This window comes from Notechis scutatus, chromosome 1 (genome assembly GCF_049901735.1).
Source record: "Notechis scutatus isolate UNSWTSFEM ecotype Mainland chromosome 1, rNotScu1.2, whole genome shotgun sequence".
NCBI classification, from domain to species: domain Eukaryota; kingdom Metazoa; phylum Chordata; class Lepidosauria; order Squamata; family Elapidae; genus Notechis; species Notechis scutatus.
Genome location: NC_142009.1, coordinates 338,416,785 through 338,432,302, shown reverse-complemented (window position 1 = coordinate 338,432,302; position 15,518 = coordinate 338,416,785). Strand labels below are relative to the sequence as shown.

At 39.2% G+C, this 15,518-nt stretch overlaps 1 protein-coding gene across 1 annotated transcript in view; it reads left to right on the top strand.

Annotated features, from left to right (window-relative positions):
* The window catches only part of LOC148133597 (vomeronasal type-2 receptor 26-like), a 37,079-nt gene extending 26,691 nt beyond the window's left edge, over nt 1-10,388 (top strand). Inside the window, exons 4-9 of the mRNA XM_087966468.1 lie at nt 1,091-1,336; nt 2,001-2,292; nt 2,580-3,407; nt 7,335-7,553; nt 8,587-8,716; nt 9,484-10,388. Of these exons, the coding sequence (XP_087822594.1) occupies nt 1,091-1,336; nt 2,001-2,292; nt 2,580-3,407; nt 7,335-7,553; nt 8,587-8,716; nt 9,484-10,388 (2,620 nt within the window). The remainder of the gene's footprint in view (nt 1-1,090; nt 1,337-2,000; nt 2,293-2,579; nt 3,408-7,334; nt 7,554-8,586; nt 8,717-9,483) is intronic.
* Nucleotides 10,389-15,518: the final 5,130 nt, after the last annotated feature.

Here is a 15,518-nt window from a genome sequence, read left to right as displayed (position 1 = left end):
GGCTCTCACAAGGAACAATATATCCTTAACAGCTTTCAAGGTTCCAAATCACTTTCTCCCGTCTTGTCCCGGTTAAAAGCACCTTTCACTTTCTCCAGCTTTCTCCCTCCTGCACTTGCTTACCCGGCTGCAGCTTTCTTCGTGGTGGCCATTACTGACCGCCGTTCCTCCGCCTCGGGAAAAGGGAGTTTAGCCGGCTGGGGAGGGGGTTTGCGGCACCCCCAAACCCCTTGCCGGATCCCCCTATCTTCAGCTGCCTCTACGGGGCAGCTATATCCCCCAGATCCAAATGGATCGGGGGAACCTTGGTGGCAAACGCAGCAGGGATCGCGTGGTTGCAAATCCCTGCCGCCGCCGAAGGCTAGCAAACCGGAAATCTATTCTATTCTATTCTATTCTATTCTATTCTATTCTATTCTATTCTATTCTATTTTATCAATTGTCCTGTCGGGAAATTTCTCCTTAGTTCTAGTTGGATCACTCCTTGCTAAGGTTCAATCCATTACTTCTCCTCCTGCCTTCAGGTGCTTTAGAGAAGAGGTTGACAGAGTTTTCTCTGTGACAGCCCATCAAATATTGGTTCATGGAGGTCAAATTCACAACTTCAGCATGATTCCATCTGCTCTGGACATGACAAGAAACAAAAGAATGTTTTTTTTTCCAATTGGGTGTATGAGAAGCTATTGCTACAAGGACAGAAACTTGCTTTTCCTTGCAATCATCAGAAGTACAGTAATTGTTAGTGTATCCCCTGTAGATTTCTAGATACAAAAACTTCCAAGCTATAAAAACATGTCTGAGTTCTCCAGATGGGGATAAAAGATGAGACCTTAGCCTGTCTTGCAAAAAGCTCACTCCTGGGTTTGAAGAGACTCACGTGCCTTTGTTTCCATTATAATCACAGCCCAAACACAGGTAAGAGTGTTTGTATTTTATTTACTTTATCTTTTATTTAATTTACATCTTTGCTGTAAATTTGTTCTGTGGCCATCCAGATGATATAGGTGGTGTCTGATCTGCTAAAGCTCTAGTGAAATTTCAAGTTCAACCTTCAAATCAGTTTCTACCTACACTTTTATTTCTGTCCTAGGAGGGAAGTTGACAAGAATGACCAGGTAGGAATGATGCTATGTTTGATGCTGATGCTCTTCTGGCTCCTGGCTCCAACTACAGCAAAGAGGCTACAACCCATGTGTGTGTTCAGGGATTATATCCCATTAGAGGAATGCTACTATAGGCCTGGTGATCATATTATTGGTGGAAATTTGCCTTTGGGAGCTCGTTTTGATTCTACTGTCCCTGAATTTAATACATCAAATCTTCTTTTAGATAATGAGTAAGTTTCAGCTGGACCTCTTTCAAAAATACTTCTTCTAGTATTCTGCACTGTCTTAGTGTAATATACATCTTCTCCTTTTCTCAGTAAAATAGGAACCTCCTAAAATCAGCCACAATTCTGAACTTCTGAAAGCTTGGTACTTCAAAAGGAATTCTTTATTGAAAGGAGTAATCCAGATACTAGCCAAAGCAGAGTCTAAGATACCCCCTGGCATACAGGAACAGATAAATGAATGTGGATTTAGTCAACCAAAGAAAAAACATGTTAATCCCTCTCCCCCTTTTCTGGGAACATATCTAAGAAAAGTTTTTCAGGTAGTTCATCTCAGAGCTGTAATTTTTCTGGTCACTTCTCCTCTTGCTATCTCTCCAAGAGGTGACAAGGTTGCAGGCATCTGGCTGCAGTCATATATCATGTGCAAGTTATACAGATTCAATACAAGGCTTAAGATATTCAGGTTACATCAAAAGGGTTACTTGTACCAACTCTCCCCATCCTTCTTCTTCCATTATAGAATGGCAGCATTCAGGTTTAGCTGAGAAAAATCCTTAAAAAAAACCGAAACCCAATTTGGATATTGCTGCACCAAACCAAACACTGAAGCAAAATCTACAAGCAAACTACCTTAACTGTAATATTCCCTGTATTTTTCGCACTATAGACTCATCCCCAGTAACTACCAGCAGATTCTTGCATTGATGTTTGCTGTCTCCCAGGTCAATAAGGATTTTCTTCTACTCCCCAACATCACCCTTGGCTTCCACATCTATGGCCATTTCCAAAGGGAGATATTTATTTCCTTAAACAGCCTCTCCATGCTCTCCTCACAAGGCCAAGTGGTTCCAGGATACAAATGTGGCTGGAAGGGCACTCTGTTCTCCATCATTGGTGGCCTCAATCCCAAATCCTCAAGGCAGATGGATTCCATCTTCAGCATCTTTAAGGTCTCACAGGTAAGAGAGCTCTCTTGGATACAGTATGGAGTAGACAGAGATCAGAAGGTTACTCAAAAGCAGAGAGGAAGGGGTTGGGGAGGCACATCATGAGCATGTGACTCTTAGTTAATTCTTTATTAAAAAGTGGCCATCATTTTAGTGCCATTTATTCTCTGAATCTGATTGTTAGTTTTTTTCTCTTGCCTTCCAACATACCTCAACCAATAAAAATGTGTAACTGGTGATCCCTAAAGTGAACGTCAACTTTTAGTTTGTTTTTGAAAAAATAATTTCATTTTCTCCAGCTTGGTGTTGGCTTTGAGTTCTCTCAGGGAGAGAGAAGAGGTTATCCTTCCTTCTTCCGGATTAATCCCAAGGAATCTTCTCAGTATGTGGGTTTAGTCCACCTGCTACTGCATTTCCAGTGGAACTGGGTTGGGCTTATGGCCCCTGAAGATGAGAGGGGAGAACATTTCATCTCAACTCTTACGCCAATGCTCCAGGAGAAGGAGATCTGCCTGGCCTTCTCTGAAAGGTTGAAATCCCATGATATTAACATTATAATAAAAAAATTAGTTCTCAGTTTCAAGACTTGGTCAAAAATTGAAGTGATACTTCTTTTTGGAGACTATGTTTGTAGTTTAAGTGTACAGACAATTTTGTTTAAATCAAGCAAGACAACATTTCAGAATGTTTGGATCTTAACCTCCCATTGGAAACTTAGTGTGGAGGAATCTAAACACACATTGTTATTTGTAAAGTCTTTCCATGGAGTCTTGCATTTCAGAGACCACACCGGGGATATCTCAGAATTCAATCATTTTGTTCTGTCTTTAGACCCTTTGAACCCCCAAGGAGATGTCTTTCTCCCTCTATGGTGGGAAGATGTCTTTGGCTGCAAGATCCATAAATCAGGAGAGATCCCTCCAAAGGGGAAAAAACAATGTACAGGAAAGGAGAATGTGCAGAATCTGCCCAATTACATTTTTGAAACAAGAATGACAGGTGAAAGTTACAATATCTACAATGCCATTTATGCTGTGGCACATGCATTACATGCAATGTTTGGATCCAGAGCCCGAACGACCGTGATGAGGTTTGGAAAGAGGACCCCAAATATCCAATCATGGCAGGTAATTTCTGTGGTTTCTCAGAGAGGAAGATTCCCATATGCATTTCTTTAGTTACTGATTCAATATCCACATGTTATCATATCAATGCATATTAAAAGCAATTATTAGAAAAATATGAGTTAAGAATAATGTTTTGTTGGAAGAGGTTAGAGAGAGGGGAAAAGAGAAGTGACGGTTCGTTAAAATGTTTAAAAGTATGTGTAGCTAATGTTCGAAATGTAGTAAAAAGATGGGCTTATTTTATCATGTGTGGTGGCCTTGTGATAAAGTAAAATAATATTCTGGGCAAAAATACACAGTTGGCTTGAAAAGATAATAGGGAAACATGTAGATTTTATAGCTGAACTATTTTTATTAGGGATGATACCAGAAAATTTTGATCAGAAAAGTAGGTATTTAGTATCACATGTCTTAACAGCAGTGAGGATTATTTTTGTACAACATTGGAAAGATGAACAAAGACTGCAAGAGGAAGAGATAGTTAAGAAGATACTAGACTCTGCAGGAATGGATAGACTTACATTTAAAATTAAACAGAAAGAAGACACAGAATATGATCAGACATGGAACTTATTTTACCAGTGGTTGGAGAGTAAGAATGGAATCTGTATTGTTGAACTTCCGGTTTGTCGGCTTCGCGAGCGGCAGGGATTTGCGAAGCTGCGCGATCCCTGCCGCGCTAGCCGCTTCTGGGGCTCCGACCCAGACGGGTACGGAGCTAGGCTGCCCTGCAGGGGCAGCTGAAGGTAGGGGGATCCGGAGAGGGGATTGGGGTGTTGCAGACCCCTCCCGGCCGGCAGAACCCCTTTTCCCAGGACGGTGCAGCGGCGGTCCGTAATGGCCGCCACAAAGAAGCTGGCAGCCGGGTAAGAATGCGCAGGAGGAAGTGGAGAAAGTGCTTGAGAGGAGAAAGTTTTTCTTGGCTCCTAGGACTCTAAGACATATTTAATAAAATTCCTGAAAAGTATGACTTTCTGAATAATACCTGCCAGAAGAGGAAAAAAGTGGCTGTTTGAAGGTGCTGAAAGGATAGCTTTCCCTCTTTTCCTACGGAATAAATAACTGGATATTAAGAAACCTATTTTTTTAGGTGAAAATTGGTTTTAAGCGATGAGTGGGAAGAGAGAGAATTAAAAAGAAAATATTTGTATGCTAAGACTTTGTTGGAGCAGATGCCTTAAGGATTTGAAGACTAGAATATATTGTAATAAGATTTTAAACAGATTTGGACTTTCTTTCTCTTTGATTGATATTACCCCAGAAGGAGAAAGTGAGAACTCTGCCTTGGTTTGGACTGACTGATAACTTTGGGACTGTTTTATTTTTTTTTATTTTCTTTTGAATATTCTGGTTGTTGTAAGAAGAAAGAAGGGGAAAAGAAAAGAAAAGATTTATAATGGCTCTTTCTGTTGAGGAACTAAGAAAAGAATATGAACAAGCAAAAAAAAATGGTAAAGATGGTGTGGAAGAAGCTTTCCTTTTTTTAGAAATGGCGCTTACTAACTATCAACAAACATTACAACAGATGAAGACAGCATAGGAACAAGAAAGAAAGGAAGGAGCCATTTTTAATGAATCTCAGAATTTGATCAAGAAAGAAGGAAGAGAGAAAGAAAAGAAAAGAAGAGAAAAGAAGAAAACTAAAGGACTTAAGGACTTAAGATCTAAAAAAACATTTAAGAAAGGGAAAAATAAGGTGCAAAACCAATATAGTAAACAAAAGGGAAAAGGAATACGACAGAGAAGGGAAGCCGGTAAGGCAGAGGCTAGAAGAAGGGGGGGTAGAAAGGTTTGTTGGGAGAAGAAAGAAAGGGAAAAGGTGGAGAAAAGCTACAATGTTTTGAAATTAAATGAAAAAAAGGAATTTTTTATGGATAATGGATAAAGTATAATTTTTTAAAAAAAAAAAGATTTTGCAAGGTACATAAGATGAGATGGTAGTATTGTAATGGTTTAAGAGTTGATAAGAGATTAAAATGTTAAAATGTTTAAAAATGATTGGCTTTAAAATTTAATAATAGGGGAGGTTTAGAATACTGTTTTAATTAAAGAGTTTAATAAGATTATGGTATTGATGTTATTATAAAATTTTTATTATAGTATCTTTTTTTAATATTTGGATTTATTGTCTAAATATGTACTTAATTATGTTGGATATATTAGTTAGATAGAATGTACCAAGCAAAATCGGATTGGGTATTGGATATTATTTTAAAGATTAATTTGATTAACTTAGGGGGGAGATAGAAAGGCATCATACTCTGATTAATGATTTCAGGAGAAACTTATTTTCTTCTTTTTTATAAGGAATGAGACAAAGGGATGATAAAAAATGGACAAAAGATACAAATATAATGATTCAAACTAAGATGATTAATTAAGATAGAATTAAGAAGGGTGAAATATGTGGAGAAGTTAATATAGAAGGCTTAGAATGGTAAATAAAATAAGTAATGATACGTAAGATGAGCATGAATATAATTGAAGTCCATGAAGAGAGAGACACCTGGGTCCAAGTTACTTTCCAAAAAGATTTTTTTTATGTTTTGTGTGTTGTGTGTATATGTCTTTTTGGGGGGGAGAATTAGTAAAAACTTGTAGAAATATAGAATGAGAATAATGGTAACTAAGTCAGAAAGAAACAGATGAAATAATAATAATGATATTGAATAAGAGTAAAGAGAAGTAAAGAGAAATTGAATAAGAGGTTTTGGTATGTTATATGGAAATGGTTTAAAACAGAATCATAATTTATCTGACTTGTTAAATTTACAATGAAAAAAGGTTTAAACATGTAATGAATAATGATAATTTGTGTGTTTTAAAAATTAATAAAACTTGTTTTTTAAAAAAAGAATGGAATCTGTATTGTTAAGCAAATTAATTACCCAGAAAACACGTTTATTAAGCACTATGAAATGTAATTAATAGAACATTAATAAAAGTTATTACAAAAATAAGAAAAAAGAAGAAAAACCTTCATTAAGTCCTGAAATTCTTCAGTGTTTACCTAGTTTTCAGGAGGTAACCATGACAGGGAGTAGAAGTCAACTGAGACCACAACAACAATCTGTCTATGTTTGAGAAAGAAGCTTCAAGAAGTCACAAGAAGTCCTAGTTTTGCATATTTGCAGAACAACCTCCGTTTCCCTCAGCATTGTAACCTGAATCCAACTTGTAGAAAGACACTCAATTCATTTTAATCCTGGTTTATGTTTCTATAGTTCAACATCCTACGTGACCCTTCCCCCCATTTGTTCAGCTTTATGCTTGTTGCACTGCTCAGCTTGTGTGAATGCAGCCACCTGAGCACATAAAGAAGGACTCAAAATAGTCTTAATGGGTTGTTTGTCTCAAACCCATCAGACTTTTCTGCATTACTGGATAAACATTTAAGTTCTCTGAACAGTGAAGAGACAAATCAGGGCAAGCACTTCCTTTTCCTTGACTCCATTTCATCAAACATGGTTCCTGCATTGTGCTCTGTTCGATTCTCAGATAGAAAAAAATCAAAGGAATTGTACTCTGTTGCCATACAAATCATTTAATCGTTGCTACAGTGAATTGATCATTTACAAGACCTTGGGATAAAGTAAATATTTCAAACTACATGTAATCAAATATCTCAGGAGGAAAAGCACATGATTAATTTTGGAATGTGGCACTGAAATTTTTCATATGTGCTTATTCTGATAAAGCTTTATTTAAAGAAACCATGATACAAAGGACCAATGATAAAGATTTTTTTTTTGTAGTTTCAGAGTAAATACTTGGTGTTACTCCAGATTCCTCAATTCTCCACCAAGAGAATCCTCTAGCTTTTCAGACATAAATTCATCTTCTCAAAATTGTCACCATGTTCTGATAGAAGCCATAACCGTAGATCTAACCGAATACTCCTATTTCTAAAGATCACGTTTATTTCAGATTCTTCCCTATTTGGGCAATGTGCAGTTCAACAACAGTGCTGGAGATGAAGTCTCCTTCTCAGAAGATGGACTGGGTTCTGCTCGTTATGACCTTCTCAATTGGCTTTTCCTACCCAATCAATCTTTTGTTCCCATGAAAATTGGGCAAGTGAATCCTGAGGCTCCCCCAGGCCAGGATTTCACCATTAAGTCTGATGGAATTGTCTGGGCCACAAAGGTGAGCTGCAAGGAAATGTTGTAAATTCTGGGAAAGATTCATTCTCTTCCTGAAATGCAGAACATCCTTCTAACTCAATTGAGTCAGAAATCATGGCAGTCATTTCGTGACAAATCTGCTTTTCATGTAACACATTTGAGGTCTGATTTGTGTCATTCCACAAAGGGAACAATTTCTGTTTTAAACGCAGAATGCAATTACAGCAAAAAACAGTGATTTCCATGGACCATTTCTGCTCAGTTGCATCCTCATAGTTCTTTCTTTTAGAAATGCTGTGGTTCAGTCACAAGCCTTCCTTTGCAGGATATTTTCTCCGGGTGGACTGATGGGGAGATTCAGAATAATGTCAGTGTGTGCTCCCTTCAAGATCCAAGAAAGAAATACTCAGACTCCATTGAATTAGAGCAAAGTTTTTCCTTTTACTGGAAATCAAAGTGGAAGCTACAGATTGAATTCTGAATCTAAAGAATTTGGCGTGCAGATCACACATACAAAGGAATGGAATTGTTCCCACCCCCCAAAGTCCAAATGACACTTCCAATTAAAAGTTCTGAATATGATCATGTGGGCATCTTCAGGTGGTGATGAGGCCTCTCTCCATTGACCTTGACATATTTTGATAAAACTTCGCAGCTTCGCAAAGGGAAAGAAAACTAGCAAAGAAATAAAAAGTTAAAGACAAGAATTTACACGCACCCTCCTCTTTCTTACCCACAGCACAAGAATGTAACACCTCCAGCTCTCTTCCCCTCCAAGTCCACCCTCCCCCCGTTGCTAATGACAGCCGAAAGAAAGCAGTGAGCATAGCAGCAGAGAAGATGCAGAAAAGATGTAGAAGATATCTTGAGGCTGACACCCCAGTTCCAATCTCCAGCATCTGTTGGTCGATTGGGAGTTTCACTGGCCTGCATCCCCTAGCAGCTGTTCCTGGTTTTTTATAGACAATGGTGAACAATTTGTTTAGAAGTGATTCTGATCATAGAAGTAGGAATGTGGGAACCAATTAAATAATTCATTGGTATTTCTCTTTCAGAACATCCCCTTGGCCAGGTGTGGAAGGAAGAGGTGCCAGGCAGGAGAGAGGAGAAGAGCTCCAGAGGGCAAGCAGGTTTGCTGCTACCAGTGTGATGCTTGTCCAGAAGGGACCTTTTCTAATCAGACAGGTAGACCAGACTTTAAACCTTAATCCTCCAGAATCAAAGGAAGACATTCATTAAATCAATATATTTTTGTTCTTGTTGTTATTTGTGATGAGATTGATGTCCATTCATACTGCCCTACCACAGAGGACACTTTTCCTAAACCTCAGCAATTGCTATTAGGATAGATTGAGGGCAGAATTTGTGAATCCCCAACATGCATTTCCACTCTAACATCCAATTGGGAAAACCAACTTCCAATGTTTTCCTGAGGTAGTGTGGTGTGTGATCCAGAAGTTTAATTTTTATTATTTAGTGCATGCTTCTTCCATCAGCTCTATCAACCTCTGAGGAAATAGACCTGCCAGAAAAAAAGGAGATCCATCTATCTATACCGCTTTGATAGAGGAGGATCAAAAAAAGTCTAAATGAACAAATTTGAAGTACAAAGCAGAGAGGTTAAGGCAGGGATGTTATACACAGAATTAAAATAGCATCATTCCTGGATAACAGACCTGTCATTCTTCTGTTGGTTCCAATATAAAGTGAGAGATAAAAGAGGCAGTAATCTCAACCTGAAAGCCTCATTACCCATGGAAGTGAATATTGAATGGATAGCTGGAATTGAACAAATCCTCATCACTGGTTAATCAGTATCATCATAAATGAAGGATATGCTCTTTTAGATGCCCCATAAATTACACAGTGGGTTCTTTATTTAATCCCTTTGTAGGTAAGTCAACAGCAGAAAGGAAATATGCATATCAATAGACAAAGACTTTTGATTTCAGATGCAGTTCATTGTGAATCCTGCCCAGAAGACCAATTTCCCAACAAGGACAAGGACCAATGCATTGCCAAGAAGATCCACTTCCTTGCTTACCAAGACACCCTGGGATACATATTAGGTTTTCTTGCTCTTTTTCTATCTGGGATCACTTCTGCAGTCCTGCTGATTTTCTATAAACATCATGACACACCGATTGTCAAAGCCAACAACCGAGGTCTTACCTACATCCTCCTAGTCTCCCTTCTGCTCTGCTTCCTCTGCTCTTTCCTCTTCATTGGTCAACCAGGGAAGCTCACCTGTCTCTTCCAACAATCTGCCTTTGCCATTCTCTTTTCTCTTGCAGTTTCCTCTGTGTTGGCAAAGACTGTCATGGTGGTTCTGGCCTTCATGGCCACCAAGCCAGGGAACAAGACAAGGAAACTCTTAGGAAAACCACTGTCCAACTCCATTATCATAGCCTGTCCCCTGGTCCAAGCCCTTCTCTGTGCCATTTGGCTGGGAACCTCTCCCCCATTTCTTAACTTGGACTTCCACTCCTTGTTTGGAGAGATCATCTTGGAATGTAAGCAAGGCTCAACTGTCATGTTTTATGGTGTCCTCTCTTACCTAGGACTTTTGGCTCTTGTCAGTTTCACAGTGGCATTTCTAGCTAGGAAATTGCCTGATAGTTTTAATGAGGCCAAGTTCATTACTTTTAGCATGCTGGTCTTTTGCAGTGTTTGGATCACCTTCCTCCCTACCTACCTGAGCACCAAAGGGAAGTCCATGGTGATAGTGGAGATCTTCTCCATCTTGGCCTCTGGGGCTGGTCTCTTGGTTTGTATCTTTCTTCCCAAATGCTATGTTATAATACTGAGGCCCCATCTTAATTGTAAAGAAAATATAGTAAGAAACAAGAATTTCTAATTAATGCTAGGATTAGCCTCATTTATATTTATCTTTGTGGCATATTTAAAATGTGATAATATTTCTAATAAATGATGTCGTGAAGGAGGAATTTGTCCATAAAAGAATTCCTTATCAAGTTCTGCAACTGCTTACAATATTCCTGTGATCAGTCTTTTGTTTTTCATGTTTTCAAAGGGTCCTTAACGAGGTCCAGTTGAGGGAAGAATTAATTTGAATTAGGCAGTTATACTTGGCATTGCTTTACAGATCAACAACTGAAAGAATGATTTAAATTGGATGAAAAAGAGTTGTGGGTTTGATTTTGCTAAAAAGAATTGGAAATCTTACTGCATGGTAGTGATTATGGGTTTTCTGCTAAAATAAAGCAAGATCATACACACATGTGAAAGTAAATCAGGAACCCTGTAACTGTGGAGTCTGTCTGGCAAGAACAAAGAATTCTTATCCACAGGAAATATGCATGTGTAAAATTTGTAACAATCCTGGCTAATTAGAAAGCTGATAAAAGTAACATGAGTTAGACAACTGGCAGACCTCAGCTAATAGTGAGGAATAGAGATGGCCTGCAGGAAATCAAATGTGTATTAGATAACTCCTAGGCCAGTCATTAGCTAAGACTTGGGAATAGGGACAGCTAGAGACCAATAGAACAAATTGTAGAATTATTACTAAAATGTTTATTAGATGATATTTCTTATTATCTCGCTTTATGCCACCTTCTCCTTTAGTGAAGATGTATAAAAGTTACTCTATCCTTTGTTCTTGCTCTTGGCATTTTGACCAGGAGCCCTTTTCCTTGAATAAAAAGCAATCCAATAAAAATCAATCAGAAAACCTGCACCTCCTGTCTCGCGTCCATCATTGGCTTCAGCACCAGGCTCAGACCCAAATTGGGGAGAACAGGGTCAACATTGCTAAGATTTATAAAATGTAATTGAAATTGAATTTGGAAAGTGAACATGTAAAACATTGTGTGATTCAGTGAACAAGGAATTTTCGATATAATGTGATGCTTGAACAATGGAAAAAATATGTGGTTGAAAGGTTTTATATTTACACTAAACTATAATTTAAAAGAAAATTTTTATAAAATAATGTATCGCTGGTATTTAACACCGGATAAATTATCTAGAGTGTATAAGGGTATTTCCAATGAATTTTGGAAGTGTCAAAGAAAGAAGGAACTTTTTACCATTTATGGTGGACATGTGATAAAGCAAAGAAATTTTGGAGTAAGATATTATAATACAGAAAATTCTTAAAACAAAAATAAAAATGAAACCAGAAACTTTTCTTTTGGGTTTGGAAACTTGGAGAAAAAATTTGGAACTTTTATCTTATATATGTTGACACACAAAAATGGAAGGACACTTTGATTCCTGTTATATGAATGGCTATAGAAGCTGATGAAGTTGGCCGAAATGGCTAAATTGACCATTTCTGTTAAAGCAGAGAATATAAGTACTTGGTTTGCACATGGAGACCGCTTATGAACTTTGTGCTTAAAGTGGAAAAAAATGAAAAGTTGATTTTGGGTGTTACCGATTAGGCTGATGTTTTTCTAGAAATGGCTAGTTTATATTATTATAAGAAAACAAATAGTTGTAGTTTAATGTTATTGCTTTTTTTTATTGCAACAGAGGGAGTTGGAAGACATTGTTTCTTCTTTTCTTTTCCCCAATTTCTCCACACTTTCCTCTCCCCCTCCCCCCTTCTACTGTGTCTTCCTATTTACTTTTGTGTTTTATCTTATAACCTAATAAAAAATGTTAAACTGAAAAAAGATGTGTTTATTATTTCAAGGAGGGAATTTTCTTATTTTGTTCCTTATTTTATTTAGTTTATTTTTAAGGTATTGTTTTAAAGGATTGGGTTCGATATCAGTGTTTCTATACATATACAATGTATTTGTGTATGTATAGAAACTTGAGGCTTTATAAAATTTCTTTTTTTTTTGAAATAGCCATGTTTAAATCCTCCCACCCATCGAGATCTGCAATGCTGCCTCATCAATGTGAGGCTCTGAGTTTTCCTCAGAGGAATGAATGGGAACGCATAGGAGGTGCACACATAGGAGGTGGAGAGAGCATGGAAGCCAATGGTGTCTTGCAGGAGCTGCAACCCAATGGACCCTACTGGGGCTCTAAAGCTCATGCTGTACAGGTGGGTCCAAGCACTGGGACTGCCAGGTCGGCCCTCCAAGCAGCAGGCAGAGATAGAGGCATGGGAGTGAGGCAGGTGATCAGGCCTGCTGAATGCACCGGGTGGCCGCCCACTCACCTGCCCACTCTGTCCCACCATCTCAGCTGGGACAGGGCAAGTGGCTTTGTGGCCCCCTTGCAGGCCAAATTTCATGCCACCCTCCATGCATCTGCTTCCACTTGTTACTGTTGCTGCCACCACAGGGCTCAGCCAGTGCTGTCCAAACCTCTTCCTCCAGCTCCATCAGATCCGTGGGATGAGCCTCCCAACCACTGCCCCAACCGCCATGGCCCCACTGTATGGGAAAGGCAGGGTGACCCATCCCCAGGAAGCAGCCCGGACTCCCATCCCTACTCTGCCTCGCCTGAGCCCAGCCCCAGAGCTGACCTACATGCCCTACACCAGTGTACCTCGGAACCCCACATCCAGGCCACCCCCACCTCACCTCCTGCCTCATCTTCAAGCAGGGGCACCAACAGTAGCAGCCCCTCTAGCAGGAGCCCTGCTGTCCCCCAACCCTCCCCCCCAACCCAGGATGCCCAGACTGGGCAAGGAGAGTGACCCAGCAACAGCAGCCAGGAGGAGGAGGAAGAGGCAAGTGGGTACAGGCATCCCCTCAGGGAAGTGAGGTTGGGCTGTGGAGTCTGTTGACACCCTTTGTGGCCTGAGAAGGTCAATGAGGCTCCTCCAGTGGATCAGCAAGTCCCACCCCCATGAGGGACCACATCCTCCCTGTCCATGCTCCCCTGTCTCCCCTGTGGTTAACAACAATCCTCATCTGGCCCTCAATGAAATGGAGTTTGACAGCCCTGCTTTAGCTCATGTTGAGTCAGATTCATCCCGCATGTTCCTTCAGCAGAGCTCAAGAGGATTGCATCCCATCCAAGGCCTCAGTAGTTTTCCTATTCCAGGAAGTGGCTGAGGCCCCAGAAAGACCATGCAGCAGGAAGAAGGCGGAGCCTCCTCACCGATGGACGGTAGATCGCAACTCTCTGCGGCTATCATTCGTGCTCTTTCATCGGAGAGCCCCAATCATCTTGATTAGGGGCTGAAACTACCTTGGCGGGGCAGCGGAGTAAGAGGAAGCAGCAAGCCTGATTGTGGGAGCCGCATCTCCCCCCGGCTTGGTTTGTTTTCTTCCTGAAGACGACTGCAGCGATGGTCTAAAATGGCCATCCCGAAGAGGATGACTCAGCTCGACTAAGATTTGTGCAGGAGGGAAGAAAGAGGTGGATAACATCTGAACCGGGACAACTGGGCAATATAACCAAATAAAAGTACCCGGGATTAAGGTAACATAGAATTTTTAAGAAAAGAAAAGTGAGCGCGAAATTACAAAGGGACAGAGAAAAAAACAAAAATATTTTTGACAGCTAAATGGGGCTTCGAACCGGGAAAGGAAGAACCCGGAATTGAAGATTTAATGAAATTGGACTAAAATAATTTGGGAATAAACAAGTATAAAACTAAAGCTGGACTTAAGATTGTCAAAGAATAATAATAACAAAGTTTACAAATTGGAGACTGGATTGTGTTGGAATATTGAGGTTCGAAAAACCTTAAATAAAAATATAGGAGAAAAAGTGAAGACTTTGTATAATGGAGAGTGTCACCTTTGATAAAAATGTAGTTCAAATAAAAGGGAAGCATCTTGTTTTTGAATGAACTGGTGTGGATATAACATTACAGAAATACTGAAACAAAGTAAGAATTTTAGAAAATGAAAGCAGAATCAGAATAAAAGAAAAAGCAAGGAAGGAAAGGTTGTTTGTGGGACTGATTGATGTTTTTGGTATAAACCCTGGACTGGAATAGCTGAGAACTTTAAAAAACTGAAAGAAGAAAGAAGGAAAGTAAAAGTGGTTTCTTTTTGTGGACTTTAACAATCATAAAATATAAGAATGATGATATCTCTTCGGGAATTAAAAATGGAACTTAAAAATATGAGAGTATTACTACAGGAAAGAGGCGAATCACTTTGCTCTGTGCTAGAAAAAATGGAAATGGCGATTGAAGAACAAGAGGAAAGATTCTCAGAGGAGGAGGAATCGACTCAAGGAGAAGACATTTTAAATAGACAATTAACACAAAGAACGCTACAAAGAAGTGGGGAAAGAAGGAAGGTTAAAAAGTTGAGTTTCAAGAAAGCAATTAAAAGAGGGAATACCTGTGAAGTCAGAAAAGGCAGGAAGATTCAGCAGAAAAGGGGAAAGGAAGATATTAAGAAAGAGATAAATTGGAATGAGAAAAGTTATGGGGAAAAGAGGGGAGGAGAAGCAGTAAGAAACAGGCATGTGAAAGAAAGAAACACAGAACTAGTAAAATGTTGAAAGGAAATTGTTTCTTTACGATTAAAAGAAGGAATACTTGTGAAGTCAGGAAATGCAGAAAGACTCAGCAGAAAAGGGGAAAGGAAGGTAAAAAGAGATAAATTGGAATGACAAAAGACATGGGGAAAAGAGGGGGAGGAGAAGCAGTAAGAAACAGGCATTTATTTATTTTATTTATTTATTTGATTTGCCAATTGTTTACAAGATAATAAGTATAAGTGTATACATAGTTGTGAATACATGAAATGGGTACATATAAGAAAAATAAAAGAAGAATAAGAGAAACAATAGGACAGGGACGGTAGGCACGTTGGTGCGCTTATGCACGCCCCTACAGACCTCTTAGAAAAGGGGTGAGGTCAATAGTAGACAGTCTAAGGTTAAAGTTTTTGGGGTTTGGGAAGAAACTACAGAGTCGGGTAGAGTATTCCAGACATTGACCACTCTATTGCTGAAGTCGTATTTCCTGCAATCAAGTTTGGTGCGGTTAACTTTGAGTTTGTATCTATTGTGTGCTCTTGTGTTGTTATGGTTGAAGCTGAAGTATTCATTGACAGGTAGGACATTGCAATGTATGATTTTATATACCATGCTT